General features: G+C 51.0%; 2 protein-coding genes across 20 annotated transcripts in view; one reads left to right on the top strand and one right to left on the bottom strand.

The window, feature by feature from the left end:
* Positions 1 to 4,337, top strand: part of Fmnl3 (formin like 3) — a 58,170-nt gene extending 53,833 nt beyond the window's left edge. For 3 of the 5 annotated variants that reach the window (XM_074083300.1, XM_074083301.1, XM_020169451.2), the window contains 9 exons: positions 61 to 129; positions 254 to 334; positions 426 to 555; positions 1,176 to 1,336; positions 1,657 to 1,758; positions 2,084 to 2,176; positions 2,457 to 2,580; positions 2,713 to 2,829; positions 3,420 to 4,337. In XM_074083300.1, the coding sequence (XP_073939401.1) occupies positions 61 to 129; positions 254 to 334; positions 426 to 555; positions 1,176 to 1,336; positions 1,657 to 1,758; positions 2,084 to 2,176; positions 2,457 to 2,580; positions 2,713 to 2,804 (852 nt within the window). In that variant the 3' untranslated portion in view covers positions 2,805 to 2,829; positions 3,420 to 4,337. The remainder of the gene's footprint in view (positions 1 to 60; positions 130 to 253; positions 335 to 425; positions 556 to 1,175; positions 1,337 to 1,656; positions 1,759 to 2,083; positions 2,177 to 2,456; positions 2,581 to 2,712; positions 2,830 to 3,419) is intronic. The other 2 variants (XM_020169452.2, XM_020169454.2) reach the window with 2 other exon arrangements.
* A 242-nt stretch (positions 4,338 to 4,579) lies between these two features.
* Positions 4,580 to 16,654, bottom strand: part of Prpf40b (pre-mRNA processing factor 40 homolog B) — a 60,192-nt gene continuing 48,117 nt past the window's right edge. For 11 of the 15 annotated variants that reach the window (XM_074083313.1, XM_074083302.1, XM_074083312.1 and 8 more), the window contains 20 exons: positions 16,500 to 16,610; positions 16,075 to 16,195; positions 15,959 to 15,983; positions 15,577 to 15,762; positions 15,212 to 15,341; positions 15,064 to 15,128; positions 14,391 to 14,555; positions 14,177 to 14,285; positions 13,688 to 13,838; positions 12,790 to 12,923; positions 12,067 to 12,181; positions 11,836 to 11,927; positions 7,158 to 7,274; positions 6,810 to 6,947; positions 6,509 to 6,604; positions 6,201 to 6,302; positions 5,836 to 6,010; positions 5,461 to 5,522; positions 5,224 to 5,367; positions 4,580 to 5,145 (listed from right to left, as the gene is read on the bottom strand). In XM_074083313.1, coding sequence (XP_073939414.1) covers positions 5,053 to 5,145; positions 5,224 to 5,367; positions 5,461 to 5,522; positions 5,836 to 6,010; positions 6,201 to 6,302; positions 6,509 to 6,604; positions 6,810 to 6,947; positions 7,158 to 7,274; positions 11,836 to 11,927; positions 12,067 to 12,181; positions 12,790 to 12,923; positions 13,688 to 13,838; positions 14,177 to 14,285; positions 14,391 to 14,555; positions 15,064 to 15,128; positions 15,212 to 15,341; positions 15,577 to 15,762; positions 15,959 to 15,983; positions 16,075 to 16,195; positions 16,500 to 16,610 — 2,331 coding nt within the window. In that variant the 3' untranslated portion in view covers positions 4,580 to 5,052. The remainder of the gene's footprint in view (positions 5,146 to 5,223; positions 5,368 to 5,460; positions 5,523 to 5,835; positions 6,011 to 6,200; positions 6,303 to 6,508; positions 6,605 to 6,809; positions 6,948 to 7,157; positions 7,275 to 11,835; positions 11,928 to 12,066; positions 12,182 to 12,789; positions 12,924 to 13,687; positions 13,839 to 14,176; positions 14,286 to 14,390; positions 14,556 to 15,063; positions 15,129 to 15,211; positions 15,342 to 15,576; positions 15,763 to 15,958; positions 15,984 to 16,074; positions 16,196 to 16,499; positions 16,611 to 16,654) is intronic. The other 4 variants (XM_074083311.1, XM_074083304.1, XM_074083303.1 and 1 more) reach the window with 4 other exon arrangements.

The raw sequence follows: 16,654 nt of genomic DNA, 5'->3' as shown, positions 1-16,654 counted from the left end.
ACCCCCCAACTCTACCTAGTACCTCCCAGCCTGGAGTGACTCAGTGTTCATCTTTTCCAGCAACTGAATGCCATCATTGCAGCCTCCGCCTCTGTCAAGTCTTCACAGAAGCTGAAGCAGATGCTAGAGGTGGGAGAGGGAATGAATGGGGTACTGGTAGTTCCCAGGTCCTGGGTGGAAGCCTGAGGCTATATGGAGAAGAGGAGGGAGCCCTGGGGTTCAGCCTGACCTGCCCCATGCATTTTATGGACAGATCATACTTGCACTTGGGAACTACATGAATAGCAGCAAGCGGGGAGCTGTGTATGGCTTCAAGCTCCAGAGTCTGGATCTGGTAAGATGGTAGGGGCAGCATGGGCAGAAAGCCTGGGCAGTGGTGGCAGAGCCAGCATGTTTAGTTCTTTGGCACTGCTCTTCCCTCCCAGCTACTAGACACCAAGTCCACTGACCGGAAGATGACACTGCTGCATTTCATCGCCTTAACAGTGAAGGAGAAATACCCAGACTTAGCTAACTTCTGGCACGAGCTTCACTTTGTGGAGAAGGCTGCAGCAGGTAAGAGGAGCCTGGCTGGGTAGGCCTACCCTCCAAGTCCAGCCCAGAACAATCCCAGGAAGCTATGAGGAGAGGGAATACTTGGATCCATTTGTTTCTGGCTTTTGTTATCTTCTTTCTGACCACTTCAAAGCTTTCCGTTGGAACCATGAGCAGGGGCCACCCCAGAGGGTCTTCCTCAAGGCAGCAGGCCCTGTCCAACCCTTCCCAACTAGATACAGTGGGAGCAGGAACAGAAAGGGGAGCAAGGGTTTTATTCCTACCTCCTTCAAGCCAGCCCAGAGACTGCATTTCTTTATAATGCATGCAATGTGATTAGAAAAATTATAAAGACCGTCACAGATATAACATAGATCTCATTTCTGCCCTGCCTGTGAAAACTGGGGTAGGCCCAAGGCAGCTGTGTTTTGGAGACTACCAGCCTCCATGGCTTGCTTTCCCTTGCTACCTTAGTCTTTGGGGTCATGAGTTCACCGCCTCCATTCCTTTCCCTTCCCTTCAAGAGCTCAGCCTACTTGGCATGCACTTCTCCATGTCCGCGTGGGTGTGCCCATATCCAGGGGGAGGGCAAGTTTGCCGTAGTCCTGGGTGGGCCTCAGCCAGGCCTCTGGTGACCACAGTGTCCCTGGAGAACGTGCTGCTAGATGTGAAGGAGCTGGGCCGGGGCATGGAGCTGATTCGTCGGGAGTGCAGTATTCATGACAACAGTGTCCTTCGGAGTTTCCTCAGCACCAATGAAGGCAAACTGGATAAGCTCCAGCGTGACGCCAAGACAGCTGAGGTGAGTAAGGGATGGAGGAGGTAGGAAGAGCCAGGGCCAAGGTGCCACACCTCTCCAGGTGGGCTCCCAACTCTAGTTCTTTATTGAACTGTCTGTATGTGGTGTGTGAGGAAGCTTTGAGGGTGGCAGGCAGCTACTTTCAGGAGACATGCACTCTAAGGAGCTATGAGAACCCACATTCTCTCCAGCTCACAGGGGCTTGGGTAGTTGATTTTCCACCCTTTGGCCCTATGCTCTGCTTTTTGTGGGCCTCCTGTCCCTTGTATGAGAGCTGGGCTTTGTCCTACCAGGCTGACCCCTTCTGCCTGCCCCTTTCCTAGGAGGCCTACAATGCAGTTGTGCGCTACTTTGGCGAGAGTCCCAAGACCACACCTCCTTCTGTATTCTTCCCAGTGTTTGTCCGATTCATTCGTTCTTACAAGGTAAGTTGGAGAGAGACAAATTCAGCTGAGAGAAAAAACTAGTTGGAGGAGAGGTTGGGCTCCAAGATGGGGCCTTTTTAGACTTCTCTTCTAGGTCCTAGGGAGGGAGTAATGGAAGCTGACGACAGGCCTCTTAGCTGTGAACTAGTGGGCAGGGTGGGGGCCCCGGCCCTTCCTGTCATTGTTTGGGACAGGAAGTGCCCCTCCAGAGGGTGGCCACCTGGGGTTAGCTAGTCCCACTGTCACCCACTCTCCACCCTCCATTTTAGTTCCTCCCCTCCCAGCCTGTGTTAGCCTCATCCCCCTTCCCCCCCATGGTTCTTAGGAAGCAGAACAAGAGAATGAAGCCCGCAAGAAACAGGAGGAGGTAATGCGGGAGAAGCAGCTGGCTCAGGAAGCTAAGAAGCTGGATGCCAAGGTGGGTGGGACCAAGAGCTGTCCTGGAAGAGGGCAAGACAGACAAAGAAGTAGGGGCTTGGGGCAGCAGAGAGCTAAAAAGGAGCTAGAAAACTAGAACTTACAGACTCCCCCACTCCCCAGAAGGCCTGAGGGCTAGAGTCCAGAGGGATGGGGAGCTGGGCTTTGGGAGGGGAATTCCCAGCAGTACACAAGAAGTCTGTAGGCTGTTTTTTGGGACAGGAACCATTCCCTTGTCAGGTTAGCGATGATTTCCTTCCCACTCCCATACTTGGCTCTAGACTCCATCCCAGAGGAACAAGTGGCAACAGCAGGAGCTAATTGCAGAGTTGAGGCGGCGCCAGGCTAAGGAGCACCGGCCAGTTTACGAGGGGAAGGATGGTACCATCGAGGACATCATCACAGGTGGGGCCTTTTCCCTCCCTGGGGCCTGCCCACTGGACCCAACTCCCACAGCCCAAACTAACCCCTTTGGGCCTTTCTCCCACCTCACCCCCCTACGAGGGCTGACCACTGTGTCTCTCTCCTGGGCCACAGTGCTGAAGAGTGTCCCTTTCACGGCCCGTACTGCCAAGAGGGGCTCACGCTTCTTCTGTGATGCAGCCCACCATGATGAATCAAACTGTTAACCACCAAGGTTGGGGCCCCTGACAGGTACCGGGCATCACAGCTACACCCTTTGCATGCCCACCTTTCTGGACTCCTGTGGGAGCCCACAGGCACCTCCCCTGCATGTCTGTGGCAGGCAGCCTCCCGGGGTGGGGATACATACTTCTGGCATGCCTCATGCTCTGAGAAGCATGGCTTATCCCCTGCATGTGCCCTTGGGGAAGTGGTATCTCTCCCACTAATACTGTCCTGGCTTCTACTAAGATGTAAGGGATAGGCAGTTGGCACAACAGGCAGAACCAGACCTACGGTTCTGACCACTGAGGCTCCATTCCTGGGCTCAGAGATCCTTGGTCCTGGGCTCAGAGATCCTTGGTCCTGGACTCTCCTAAGATTCCTCCTCATAACAATTCTGGCAGTAGCAGCTTTCCAGCGACAGCTATCCCTTGATCTCTGCATCCTGACATCCAGTTGGGCTGGGGTCTCTTCCTGAGTCTACCTCATCTCTGCATAGCAGCCTCTAGAACCCCCCACCTGATCCTCTGAAATTGCAGGGCCCCGGGAATCTCCCCAGCTGGCTCTCAAAAACCTCTAAGCTCCTTCTTGTCCTGCTCAATCTCTCTGCTTCTTCACAGGCGTTTATCACCAGCCTGTTGTTGCTTGCCACCAAGCCAGGAGTGCTGCACCACCCAGTGGCCATCCTCGGGCTCCAGGCCCCCACTGAGACCCTCTTGGAAGCAGAATCACTTCAACTCTCAAAAAGAGTCCTTCAAGTCCAGACAGTGGACCTGAAGCGGAGGGCCTGGCAAAAGGCTGTCTGCTCTCTCACTGGCGACTACCCCAGCTCTGAAGCTGTATCTTACCTGTGCCACTGTGGGCACTAGGTCTTATAAGGGCCTGGCACTTTCCTAGTGCCTACTGTACCATACTGCACTTTGCCCCCATGGTCTTCCACTTCATTTCCTGAAGGGTTAGTTTAGGGCTGGGAAAAAACATTTCCAACATTAGCCCACGCAGGGTCACCTAGGCCCCTCTCCCACTACAGCCCCAGAGGATGAGAAAACACTATTCTCCCTGCATTTTTTTCTTTTAGTAGTCTCAACAGTCAGCTCTGGTCTAGAAGTATCCAGGCTTAGGGAGCCCTGGTACCTTGCCAATCTCTTACCAGATACAAGACCCTCCTTCCCAACCTTCTTCCCAGCTGTGCCCTCAAGATGAGGGATGCCCTGCCCACAACCCTTACTCTTGGCCCCTTCCATGCTAGGCAGCCACTGTACTTGCTCTGGGGAGCTAAATAGCAGAGGTTCTCTGCACCTGAGAAAGGGAGTGCCAACAACCCACTCACCTCTCCTTTCCTCAACTAGGTGGTTTTTGGCAGGGGATAGGAAGCGTGGAGGGTCTTCACAGGCTATTTGCTCAGTTCCCTACCAGCTTCTTCTCAGCCCATGAACAGGAATGCGGAGCCACCTGTTTTTGTGTATGTACCATTTTCCCTCTCTTGTACATAAACCCCAGACTTTCCCCTCTCTCAACAAAGGCTTTAAGCACCAGAATGACTTTGTCTTCTCTTTCTGAGCTTGGGTGACTATGGTGACCATGAGGATAAAGAAGACTTGGGGGCACTGCCTCTGTATTTCAGGGGTGATGAGCTCAGAAGCCAGGGGCAGGTGGAGAAGACAACCACATAAAGGAAGCAAGCTGTATGAGACACTAGTGCCATCTGCTGGGCATATGTATACTTGTCCAGTCCCCAGCCTTCCTCAATACCACATGAAGAAGACGAAAGAGTCACTGGCCATGTTATAAATATTATTTAAAAAACAAAAACAAAACACATAGGGTACATAGGGTCTCAGGGCTTAGAGGAAGCAGTGGTGGAGCCCCAGGGCCAGGGTAGGCAGGAGCAGGCACTGATGCTAGGGGGTGAGGACCCTGCCCTCTGCCACCCAGGCTGTGTCTACCCAATCTCTTCCCTGGAGGCCCCTTCTCTCACACTTTTTTATCTACTGCCATCACCCACCCCACATGGCACAGGCCACTCATCTCTGGTCTGGGGCTGAGGGCAAGAACTGCACTAGTTGTCCGGGAACTGGGGAACCCTTGAACACCAAGAGCAACCTTAAGAGGTGCCAACAGAGGTGTATTGGGGGTGGAGTTACTTTAAGAAAAGTGACACAGACCAGACAGACGAAGGAAGGAGTCTGAGGGTGAGGATGGCCCCAGAGCCAATGCCTCACGCAGGCCCAAGGCAGAGAGCAGCACATCAGATCACTGGTGGTCATCCAGCTGCTGCAGGAGTGTCCGCCGCCGCCTCTCCAGTTCCCCCTCACTCAGCTCACTTTCTGACGTGTCCCAGCCTGTCTATTGGAGCAAAGGCATGGCTCACCCAAGCCCCCTGGACAGAGTGCCTTCCGGCTGGGGCCAGGCCCTTTCATTCACCTTCTCCTTCTTGACTCCAAAGCCTGGCGAGCGGTTAGAGAGCTCTGTCTGCCGGAGCTCCCTGTCCTTGTTCTGTTCTTGTTCTTTTTCTTCACTCTCCTTGCCAGCTTTCTCCTCAGGGTCTGTCTCACTCTCAGGACTGTTCTGTAAGAGTCCAGAGCCCACCTCAGCAACCGGGAAAGACAACTGGAAGGTGGGTGAAACATCCCACAAACTAGTAGTTTCTTCACTACTCACCGACTTGTGTCTTCTCTTCTTAGTTTTCTTTTTTGGTTTCTTGGCTTTCCGAAGGCCATGATCTACAGGTAGAAAAATCCCTACTGAGTTCCATCTGGCAAAGGAGGGCTGCTCTTCCTCTTCCTCTTCCCTACCACAGCCCTCTATCCATTCTTTGCAGATGTGGGTTCATGGGCTGAGGGAGCAATCTGGGGAAAGCTGAATCTGGCTTCCTTTACTCTTCTTGGCAACCTGCCTTAGCAGGGATGAGAAGTTCTTCCTATTGCTCCAAAGCTCTCTGTCCTCCCAAACCATTCTGTCCTCGAAGGGCTGGGACTTCCTGGGGGCTTCTACTCAGTCAGAGGCACAGTATTCCAGCTCCCAGCAACTGCTTACCTGGTCCAAGGAGGTGGGAGGAGGGGGAGCCCCGTCCTCCAAGGGCAGCACTCCCACTTTCAACAGAATCAAGTGAAGACGAAGGTTCCGAGCCAGACTCCGAGGGGTTCTGCCTCCTTCGCTTAGAGGGCCGGAGGGATGGTGGTGGCAGCTCCTCCTCTTCCGACTCAGAGCCCTGGGCAGAATAGCAGATGTGGGTCAGTGCAGTGGCTCTCTGGCCACTAGAAGCTCTCATCCAGGAACTGGGGACAGACAGGATCTAGAGCCAAAGGAATCTTCAAATCTCCCTCCAAAAGAGGTGATGTAAGGAAAAAACAAGTGTTTATTTCACCCAAACAATCCAGCCTGAAGCTATATCCCTCTACCTGCCAACTCACTGAGGGTGAGTGGGAACGTTTCCGATGGTGTTTCTTGCCCTTCCTGCTGTGCTTTCGACCTTTGGTGTGGAGATGCTGGCATTCGGTCTGCTAGAAGCAAAGAAGAGATGAGGACCCTGCCTCCTTGTTTGAGGCCAGGCTTTTTGCCTATCCCAAGGCCCCCTCAGGTTTCCCCTTCCTTAGCTGGCCAGGGAAAGGAAAGCCCTAGCAGTAGGAGGCCACAGATGCCTCTGTCAACTTGGCTTACAGAGTTCAATGGCCTAGGACAGATCAGGAAGGCAAGAAGCCTGCCTCACCTCCAGCACCTGCAGGAACTCCCGGAAGAGCCGGATCCGCTCCGACTCCAAGGTGATCTGCTCAAAGGCTGAGTCGCACACAAAGCGCTCACGGACCTTGAACGGGGAGAGCACTGCTGATCAGACCAGGCCCTGCCTGGCCCGGCTTGGACACCGCCACGAGTACTGGGCAGGGCTGGGGCAGAGGAAGGGAACTGGAGCTGGCCCAGGGCTGTGCTGTGACTGGGGTGGGCCCTCAGTGGTAGAGAAGCTCCGCTGCCCTCAGGCTTGAAGGTGATTGGGGCCAGGCTGTGCTCCTGACCTCTTCCCACGCAGTGCCCAGCTCCAGAGCAGGCACGGCCTGCCTCAGCATGCTTCGAAAGGCAGCTTCCCTGCGCCGCATCCTTCGTGCCTCCTCCTTTTCCCGCTCCCTCTCTCGCGCCTCTGCTTTTTCCAGCAGCTGAGAGCAGAAGGAACAACAAGGTCACCCAGAAGGGTGGGTGTCCAGAGCTCACTCAGGCTTACTTTAAGAGGACAGGAAGGTGGGGCTTGGACTTCTGCCATCATCCCCCCAAACCCAGGATACAGTCAGGGGGACACTGTTGAGAAGGAACAAGACACTGGGATGAGTGGGAGAAGTGAGCCCTCCCCACTCTGCCCAACCCCTCACACTATTGAAGGTCAGCTTGATGTTGCCTGCGTCCAGCGCAGCAGCCCTCTTGTCAAAGCTTATGACGTGGGCGAAGTCCTCAAAAGCTGTGTTCACCTCCACACAGAAGCCCCGGTCCTGTGGGCACAGCAGCATGTGAAGCTGGGGACACCATGGGCCTGAGGCAAAGGATGCTCAGACTACAGGATGCTCAAGAGACCCCTGGCCCCAGGAGAGGGTCCACAAGACTGACACATCTCACTCTCCAAGCCTTGATCATCTGACAAGCATCCATGCCTACCCCTGATGTGGATGTCACATGGAGCCTAAGGGGTCTCCATGGTCTGCTGATTGATGCTTGAGTTTCTCACAATTAGCTCTTTGTTCCTTTGGCTACAGCTAGGCTTCCTGCTACTCAGGGAAACTTCCATGCATTCTCAATTAACATATGCAGGTCCCTACCCTTTGGCTCTTCTTACTGAGTGCTTACTATGTACCAGGTCCCTTGCTGAGTGCTTCACACACATTCTCATTTTATCTTCCCAGTTCTTTGCGGTCCTAGTGTCCTAATTTTATGCAGAAAAATGAGAGCACCTGCCAATGGTCTCTCTGAACCTGCCCATGGTCTCTCTGAACCTATGGCTGGGCACGAACTCTACCCCAGATCTTTCTAAATCGAAAACCTGTGCTCTCAAGTACCACATCCACACTGATCACTTAGTCCTGGGAGAAATGGAGGCCATCAGGTGTGCAACTGCCCAGCCATATTAAAAACATGCCCCATTCTCCACACACCATGACTAGATCCTGCACTTCTCACTTAAGTCTCACAATATCCCAGTGAAGGAGAGGCTCAGGAGAGTGATCCTATTTGGCCCAAGATGACAAAAGTATTAAGTGGAGTCACTGGGGCTCAGAACAGCTCCCCTTCCTGCCCCTCTAGAAAGCTCTGATTCCTCTGGCCTCTCTGATGATGGCAGAGGCATGATCTTGCTTTTAAGAGTCTTTCCTCAACCCATGATCCCCGACACATTTCCTGTCTTTTAGGAAACTAAAGACTTCAGTTTCATCCTCTTTAGTGGCTTCTTCCAGGGAGCCCACATCTCACTTTACCTGGAAAATCCCTTCACGCTGTTCTCAGCTACTCAAACTAACTACCTCTGTTTAAGTTTCAAAATCCCTTTAAATGCAGCACAGGAAAAAAGGAGTAAATATCTATTGAGAACCTATTATGATACTTTATAAATGCTATCTAATTCTTACAACCTGGTATTTGGATTATACCCATTCACAGAGGAGGAAGCAGGCTCAGAGGCGCTACATAACTTGTGGAGGTCTTAGAGTCAATAAACAGCCAGGAGTTACTTCAGCTTAAAATGTGTGTTGCCCCAAAACCATCTCTTCATAGTCATCACTGCTCTCCCAAAAGTCACTCATTATTCTAATTGACAAAATCAAGGACTCCTGCTTGGTCTTCACTCATCTGGTCCTCATCTAGGCCTCCACTGTTCCCTCCCCGGTCCCCCGTCTCTCAGACTGCTTTTGTCGCTTCTCTTGCATGTACACATTCCCCAGAACTGCCTTTAGTCACTACCTGATCTACACTTTCCTTTGCAGTCTCATCCCTCACCTGTCTTATTTTCAGACCCATATAAGAGTGGCTATTGCAAACACTCCAAATTCAACATATTCCAACACATTTCACACAAGCACTCCCAAACCCCTCATTGATCTCCCAGGCCCGATCTGTCTTCCACCTGCTCCAAGTCCAAGGCTGTGCAATGTCCTGTCAGATGAGAGGTGCCACTACAGTCCACTTGGCTGTGGACAGCCATGGGGACTCCTAGGATCATTTCTCCTCCAAAGCCAGTAGCCCAAATGGAGGAATAGGAAGGGGAACTGTCCGTAACAGCTGCTTTCTCAGGTGATGTGGAGACAAAACTCAGATCAGGAATCCAGCAGGCCAGGTGGTGGTACTGGCCACTCTCTGGCTAAAAGTTAACTGTCCAGGGCTGGTAGAGTGGCTGAAGTGGTAGAGTGCCTGCCTAGCAAGCTCAAGGCCCTGAGTTCAAGCCCCAACACTGTCAAAAAAAAAAAGTCCAATAAAATTTAGCTCTCTTGAGGTTAGGTATTTCTAGTTTATATGATTATCCTGTTTAAACTATATATTTTATTTCTCCCTGCTTTGGTTCCCCAAATGGAATTCCTATCTTCTACAGCCTGTTCTACTTAACCCTTACCAAGGTGCCCTGGCACCCTTTCTTTCCCTCAACACAAAACAATCTGGAAATCTTACTTCTTAGGGACCCTATCCCACTGACTTTCAACTTAACTTTTTAACAGAAACATTTTTTCAATAAAAATCTTATGTTGTATCTCACTTCGTAAAAGAAATACAAGCTGCTCCCATTGAAAATAGGGGGAGAAGTATAAAATCACCACACTTAATCTCCACTCTTTGCTTATCTCAAGGCACTTATGGCGTCTCACCTGCCACCCCACTATCCCTCCCAGAGATTACCTCCCACCTACATTCTGCAGCAGAATGTCCCTATAGTCCACTGCTTCTCCAACTTTGGTACCAAGAAGCCCCCGGTAATGCTAATGGGAGAGAAGTTGGTGGTGAGTCTGAAGAGGGTAACAGCACAAAATGCATTTGAATTACTTGCCACTATCGCTTTTATTATCTCAAGGTTTCAAAAACTGCCCTCCAAGCCAGGGGCTGGTGGCTCACGGCTATAATCCTAGCTATCAGGAGACAGAGATCAAGAGGATTGCAGTTTGAACCCAGCCTGGGTAAATAAGTTCATGAGAACCTATCTTGAAAAAAAAATCCTAGCTTCTCAGGAGACAGAGATCAAGAGGATCGCAGTTTGAACCCAGCCCAGGTAAGTAAGTTCATGAGAACCTATCTTGAAAAAAAACCTATCACAAAAAAGGGCTGGTGTAGTGGCTCAAGGTCCTGAGTTCAAATCCCAGTACCAAAAACCAAACCAAAACAAAAAAATACCTGCCCTTCTGACACTGCCTTTACCACCACCTCCCCTAAGGACACAAATACTTCAAACTGGGAGAAGCTATCACCAGTGACTTTTCCAAGATACCACCTGACCTAACTTATAAGAGAAAAATCCAAATTTCTTATTTTAGTTTTCAAGGCACTTAACATGCAGAGCGTTACTTCCACATGGGGTATGAGGTTCCAGAAAAGAGAGGAAACCAGGATATACCTCACGTAACAGTAATTTAAAAAAAAATATATATATAAATTCTTTTTTGGGGGAGGGTTTACAGACATGTGCCACTATACCCAGCTTATTTAATTCATATTAAATAGGAGGTGATATGGCATTAAAATGACATGTTGCACTTTAATTAAGATTAAAAATTAAATTTAATTAAAATAAAAATGATGTGTTGTGTAACTTTGGGAGGCAAAACAAAGGGTTCAAAAAGCATGAAGTACAGGAATCTTCCCAGGTCCCTCTCAATTCAGGTACCAAGTTACTCTCCTCTGTAATTAGAGTCCTTTGGTGGAACACACCATTTTTCAGACAAGGAAACTGAGGTTCAAAAAACTAATAAGGTCACACAACTAGTAAGGGAGAGAATATGAACTTTTATCCCAGGCATCCTGCCTCAAGCCCTGTTCTTAATCACTGTCTCGATGGCCAACGAATGTTCTTCACTTCCATAAAGAAATATGCGCTCTCTCTCTCTCTTTTCTTCTCTTGTTCACTCACTTTTGTAACTGTGATAGACAGAGACACTGAGAACTATTTCTCCAGTATAAGAAAAGCGACAGAGCATATGGGATGGCAAATGACAGCTGATACTCACTGCAGTACTAAGAAGGAGGTAAGCAGTGGCGAGGGAAAAAGAACATCTCTCTTCCTTCCTATTTCTAAGAGGGCAGTTAACATCTTAGCCTGAGTGCACAGAATGCCTTGCAGAACCAGCCCAGTTCTGCCAGATTATCCAAACTGAAGACAAGCTGGATATCTAGATTTTTATGTGAGATCTCCTGATTTTAAAATGTTAGTAATGAACTTCAAATTCAAAGTAAAACACACACAGGCCAGAAAAAACACATCTGTGGGCTATCAGTTTACAATTAGCTAAACTTCTTGGTTCTCAAGACTGCCCATTTGCTTTTGCTCCTACAGTACCCTTATGCCTAGAACATTCCACCTTGCTTCACCTACTCCTTCCTTAAATTGACAGTTCAAATGTCAGTTTTTCTGATTCCTGTCTCTTTAATGACACTTGCCCCTTTACCTAATAGTTCTCCTGTCTACCTTCATACTGGGCCATGAGTTCCTAGAAGCAGAAAAATGTGTCTTAAGGCTAGGTATGGTAATACACACCTATAATCCCAACTACTCAGGAGGAGGAGGCAGAAAGATTTCAAGTTTGAGGTCATCCCAGGGATAGTTAGAGAGACCCTATCTCAAAATAAAAACAAAAGGGCTGAGAGTGTAGCTCAAGTGGTAGAGCACTTGACTGGTAAGTGCAAGGCCCTGTACAAAAAAAAAAAAAGTGTCTTATTAATTACAGTACCCCCAGTGCAGGGTAAAGGACCACAGTAGATATCTGCTGAGCTGCCATGGTCCTGCAAAATGAGACTTATCAGGGAGTCCTGTCCAGGGAGTGTGGCTTGCACCCAATGCATCCATCCATAACCCCAGTTCCCCCTCACCTTAAGTATGTCCTTAATGATCTTCTTCTCATCATGGAAGCGTGCCTTCAACTCCTCCACATAGAACTTGAACAAGTCCAGAGGGGTGGAGCCTGCAGGGAGGGAGGGAGGGGGGCCTGGCGGGCGGCAGCTTCCCAAGGCCTGGGGTGGGGTCGAGGACAGGACCAGGGAGTGGGGATGCAGAGAGGCTGGTGGGGTAGAAGACCGGAGAAGAGGGCCTGGCTGCCTTACCCGGCTGGCCCAGCATGTTGGCAAAGCGGATATCAGTGCTGACTGCTGGGTATAGCTCCATCCAGGTGGACATTGAATGCAACTGCCCTGTCTCGTGCAGCTCGTCCAGGAAGGTCTGAGCAGGGAGAAGTCAGTGACAGGACAGTGAGACAAGAAGAGAGACAGGGACTGGGGAGGAGGAGAGGGTATGGCAGGGGGAGAGGCAGGGGCAATCCAGACTGAGGAAATCCAGGCAAGGGCAGCAAAGTTGAAGAGATACAGATGCAGAAGAGAGTACTACAAAAAGGAGGGACTGTATATACACCAAGGGAGACAGAACAAAAAATGAGAACAAGCCAGTCTGGGAGGCAATAAAGCAGAAACCTGCCAGCAGCACAATCTTCTATGACTTGGCTTCAATTTTTCCTGACATGATCCAGTTAACTCACCCCCACCAATGCCATCACCTCTACCACCCCCAAACTGAAGGATGAGCTCAGCCTGTCTGGCTTCCACAAAGGAAATACAGGCCTGGCTGTCACCCAGGATGCTCTCTGCTGGCAGCTTCTAGGAGGTGCATACAGCTGGTCTCCCTAGAGGAGCACCATCCAGAGCTAAGAGGACACAGCAGGAGCTTGGACAGGGCTAGACACAAAACAGGCAGCCTAATCCAGAGGAGGCAGGACAAAGGTGAAGAAGATGTGATCTGGGGCAGAACTCTGATCTCCAAGAGCGGGAAGATACCTGGAAGGCCTCCCGGTTCTTGCGTTGTTGGCGCCGCTCCCGAAGCCGGGCCCGTTCCCGCTCTTCCTCCTCCTCCCTCTCCAAAGCTCGGATATGCTCCTCAAAGCAGATCAGTGCATCTTCTTTGTCCATGTCTACAGGCAGGGAGGAGGCTCAGGAAGCACCCAGCAGGAACCCCTCCCTGTCAGATCCTGGCAGCCCCTGTGTATTAAGGATGCTGTGTCCCCTGTAGATGCTGGGGACACTCAGAAGAGTGGGGCAAAGGGAAGAGAGGGCTCCATGAGAGTAGCCACTGCAATGATGGAATTTGCAAGTATTTAACTCTGGTGAATTCAGTAACTAAAATCTGAGGTTTCACACTTTAGGGAACTGGAAGTCAATCAGGCTTTGATGTAACTGCAGAAAGTAAATTAAGTTCTCATATCATCAGTGATCACAGGCCAACAACTTCTTATTATAGCATATGTGACCAGTTAAGGCCCACAGAGTTGTGATAATTTAAGACCATCTTCACATGAGCTAAAAATACCATCATCACCATCATCTCCAAAACTTTTGGTTCCTATTCTAGACATCTTCCTCCAGGAATACACAATGTCCAGGTCAACAGTGAACTCCAGTAGACACCTGGGCTAAGGGTGTAGCTCAGTGGCAGATCACTTGCTTAGCATGCATGAGGCCCTGGGTTTAATCCCAGGACCACAAAATAAAACAACTCCAGAAGGAGAGATAGGGTGATCTGAAACCTCTGGAATTTTCAGAGTCCAAATAGGGACAGTGATTGAGTGAGTACTGGGGACTTCCAGGATAGCAAAGTGGGCAGGTTAACACAGGCTCTAGCATCTCCGGTCAGTTAGGAAAGGGGAAGGGACAGGTGGGACTGGAGACCGAGGCTTACTCTGCAGCTGTTGGTCCTGAGCAAAGCTGGGGTTATCCATGAGGTACTGCTGGGCCTGGGACCATGTGGTTTGGAAATTGACACTACTCATTCCATCCAGGATGCTCTTCAAGGCCTGGATGTTGCGGCGTCGGAGCTGCTTGGCCTGTTCCTGGGGGGAGACAGGATTAGCGTGAGGCAGTGTCTCTCAGAAAAGAATCTGCAGAAAGGAGGTAGTCAGAAAACCCTGGGAGGAGGGTCAGACTCAAGGCTTTCATCTCCCAAAAATGGGGAAGCGAGCATAGGTCACAGACCAACCTGAGACTCCTTGCCCTCCCACAACCAGGGTGGTAAGCCCAGGACTTAAATGGGGGTACATACAAGCGTCACACCAGCTTCAGTAGCTGGGGCACTAGGCAAGTGAAGAAATGAATGGCCAGGGTCCAAAAGAAAGCAAGAAGGAGAATCCAGGATGAGCCAGGGGTGAGGATCCAGCCCAGTGACCATTACCTTCTCCTTCTTGGCCAGGAAGAAGAGGACATCATCATAAACCTCTTTTCGATCCCTCTCGGGGACCACAGCCCAGACCTCCAGCTCCCCAAAGGTCTGTTCTGCCCGCCTGTGGAACACATGGGCTGTGAGTAGGTAGGTAAAGAACAGACCCCTGCACCTCTGTGTTCCCAAGGTTCCCAGGCCCTGGCCCAACCCTGCTCAGCCCCCTGACCGGTAGCGGGTGGTGGAGGTCATGCGTTCGTGCTGTTCAAGAAAATGTTGCAGGGTCTGCTTGGCTTCCTTGGCCCTTAGTCGGGCCTCCTCTTTCTCTTCCTTCTCCCGCTGTGCCTTGTAGGCATTGAATGCCTGCTTTTTCTCACTCAGTTTGGGCAAGGCACTAGAGTGGAGAGGATGGAAACAGACTAGGAACAGGAAAGGAAGCAGCCTGAACCACCCTGCACAGCCCAAAGCTGAGTCATGGAACATGGGGGGAAGGGTCTCCAAAAAGATGAGTGGGAGATCCATGCATGAACTCAGTACACAGATGTCTGAGGTATGGGTAGGGGTAAAACGTAGTACCCCCACCCATGACACTGCTGGTACTTAAGTCTTTTTGCTTTGAGATTCTCAAGTTGCTGTCAGACATCTGCCTTATTCAGGCCCCCTTTCTCCCAATTAATTCAATTCAATCAAATCCATTAAACATTTATTGAGCATGCCATGTATCTTTCCCTTGCCTTATTCTAGAGGCCTTCCAGCTTTTCCTGCCCTTATACCCCACCCCAGTCTATCACTTTCCTAACTTCAGCCCCTAACTGAGTCTGAATGTTATGCTGGGCTTCTCAGGAAGTCCATGGCCCAGCTGTTCTCATGAACAGAAACCAGCTCCCTCTGCCTATACCAACCTGTAACGAGGGTCAGTGACTACCATCTTCATGGCCTGTTCCCATGAGGCATTGGAGGGGACAGCCTGAAAACAAAGAAGAGACAGGTCTTGGGGCCTGCCTACCTCTAACCCCTCCAGGCCTTCCCTAGGAACTCCACCCTCAGCACCTTGTCCCTCAGCAGCTCCTTGAATGCCTGCTTTGCCTTCTCCCGGTTGCTCCAACTGAGGCCAGACCGCTCTGGCTCTGGCTTGGCTTCTTCCTCTTCCTGCTGTGGTAGCTGATGCTGTCCAGTAGAACTAGGGAGGCAGAAGGGACTCAACCACAGGAGCACCAGTCCTCACTGCTTTCAGTGCCCTGCACTCTCAGCAACACATCACCTGCTCCTTGCTCCTCAGAGCAGCCTCTTTCTGCCCTTCAGCCATGCCCAGATCTTCCCGCCCCATCTCAAGGCCCCGCAGAGAGCACAGGTTGAGCCAAGCAAAGAGCCTGAGGCCAGCATCCAGAATGCTGCAGCAGGTAGTCCTCCCTCACCTGCTAGGCCCCTCCTCTGGCTGCTGTAGGAACCCCTGCTCCAGAGGCTGAGCAGCTTCCAACACATCACAGTCTTCACTTCCACCTGGCTCAGGTTCCAGGAGGCCTGTGGGCACTGGGGTGGGACCAGGAGGTACAGGCGGGGGGTCAGGCTGTGGCTGAGGAGGCTGTGGCTGCTGCTGTTTTCTGCAGATGAGCCAGAGGGTAGTATCAGAGTAGAACAGGGACAGGAGGGCAGGTTTCTCTAGCTTGGGAAGGACTGGGGCTTCTTAGTCAAGTCCACAAGGAGACTGTCCCTCCCACAGACAAGGGATAATGGAGAAAGAGTCCACTCCCATCCCCAGGTGCCAAATATGGATGGATATGTGAGCAAGTCACTCACCCTGCAGCCTCTTGTTTGACTAGGGCTGCAATGGGAAAAGACAACAAAGTCACAGGTAGCAAACAACCCCCAGCAGCCCTGCCCAGGCCTCTCCCTCCACCCACAGGATCCCTCACCCTCCAGGTCATCCAGGTCTTTAGGCCGGGTCCAGCGGGACTCCTGACTCTGGTTGTTGTAGTAGTAAGGTTTGCCTGTGTCCGACTTGTACTCTTTCCAAGGACACTGGGACAGCAGCAGCTACAATAGGATGGGTCAGAGACATTAGTGGGCTGGGAAGATGCCCAACCAGTCAGCTGGGAACTGAGGGAACCCAATGAGCAGAGAACACAGTAGTCTAAAATTTTTTTTTTTTTTGAGGTATTGGGGTTTGAACTCAGGGTTTCATGCTCAAATGGGGGATCCTGAGATCCAGGGGAGACACCTCCAGGGAGTATGGGGTGGTTAGGAATATTGGGATCAGAGGAATCACAATGAATATGGTCAGAGACTCAGGGGAGGCCAAGGATTAACAAAGGTCAGGGCAGAAAGCCCTACTCAGGACCTCTGCCTTGGACTTGAGCACGCTGGGCTTCTCCCACACAGACTGTTTGTCATCAGCATTGTAGTAGTAGATGCGCCCATCAGGGGCCACATGCTCACTCCACAGCGCTCTCTGGAAGGGAGAAGCGGGGGAAGTACAGAATGGCAGTCAAAGTC

The sequence above is a fragment of the Castor canadensis genome, chromosome 8 (assembly GCF_047511655.1).
Source record: "Castor canadensis chromosome 8, mCasCan1.hap1v2, whole genome shotgun sequence".
Lineage (NCBI taxonomy): Eukaryota > Metazoa > Chordata > Mammalia > Rodentia > Castoridae > Castor > Castor canadensis.
Note: the sequence above shows the minus strand (reverse complement) of the source record. Positions and strands in the feature narration are given on the sequence as shown.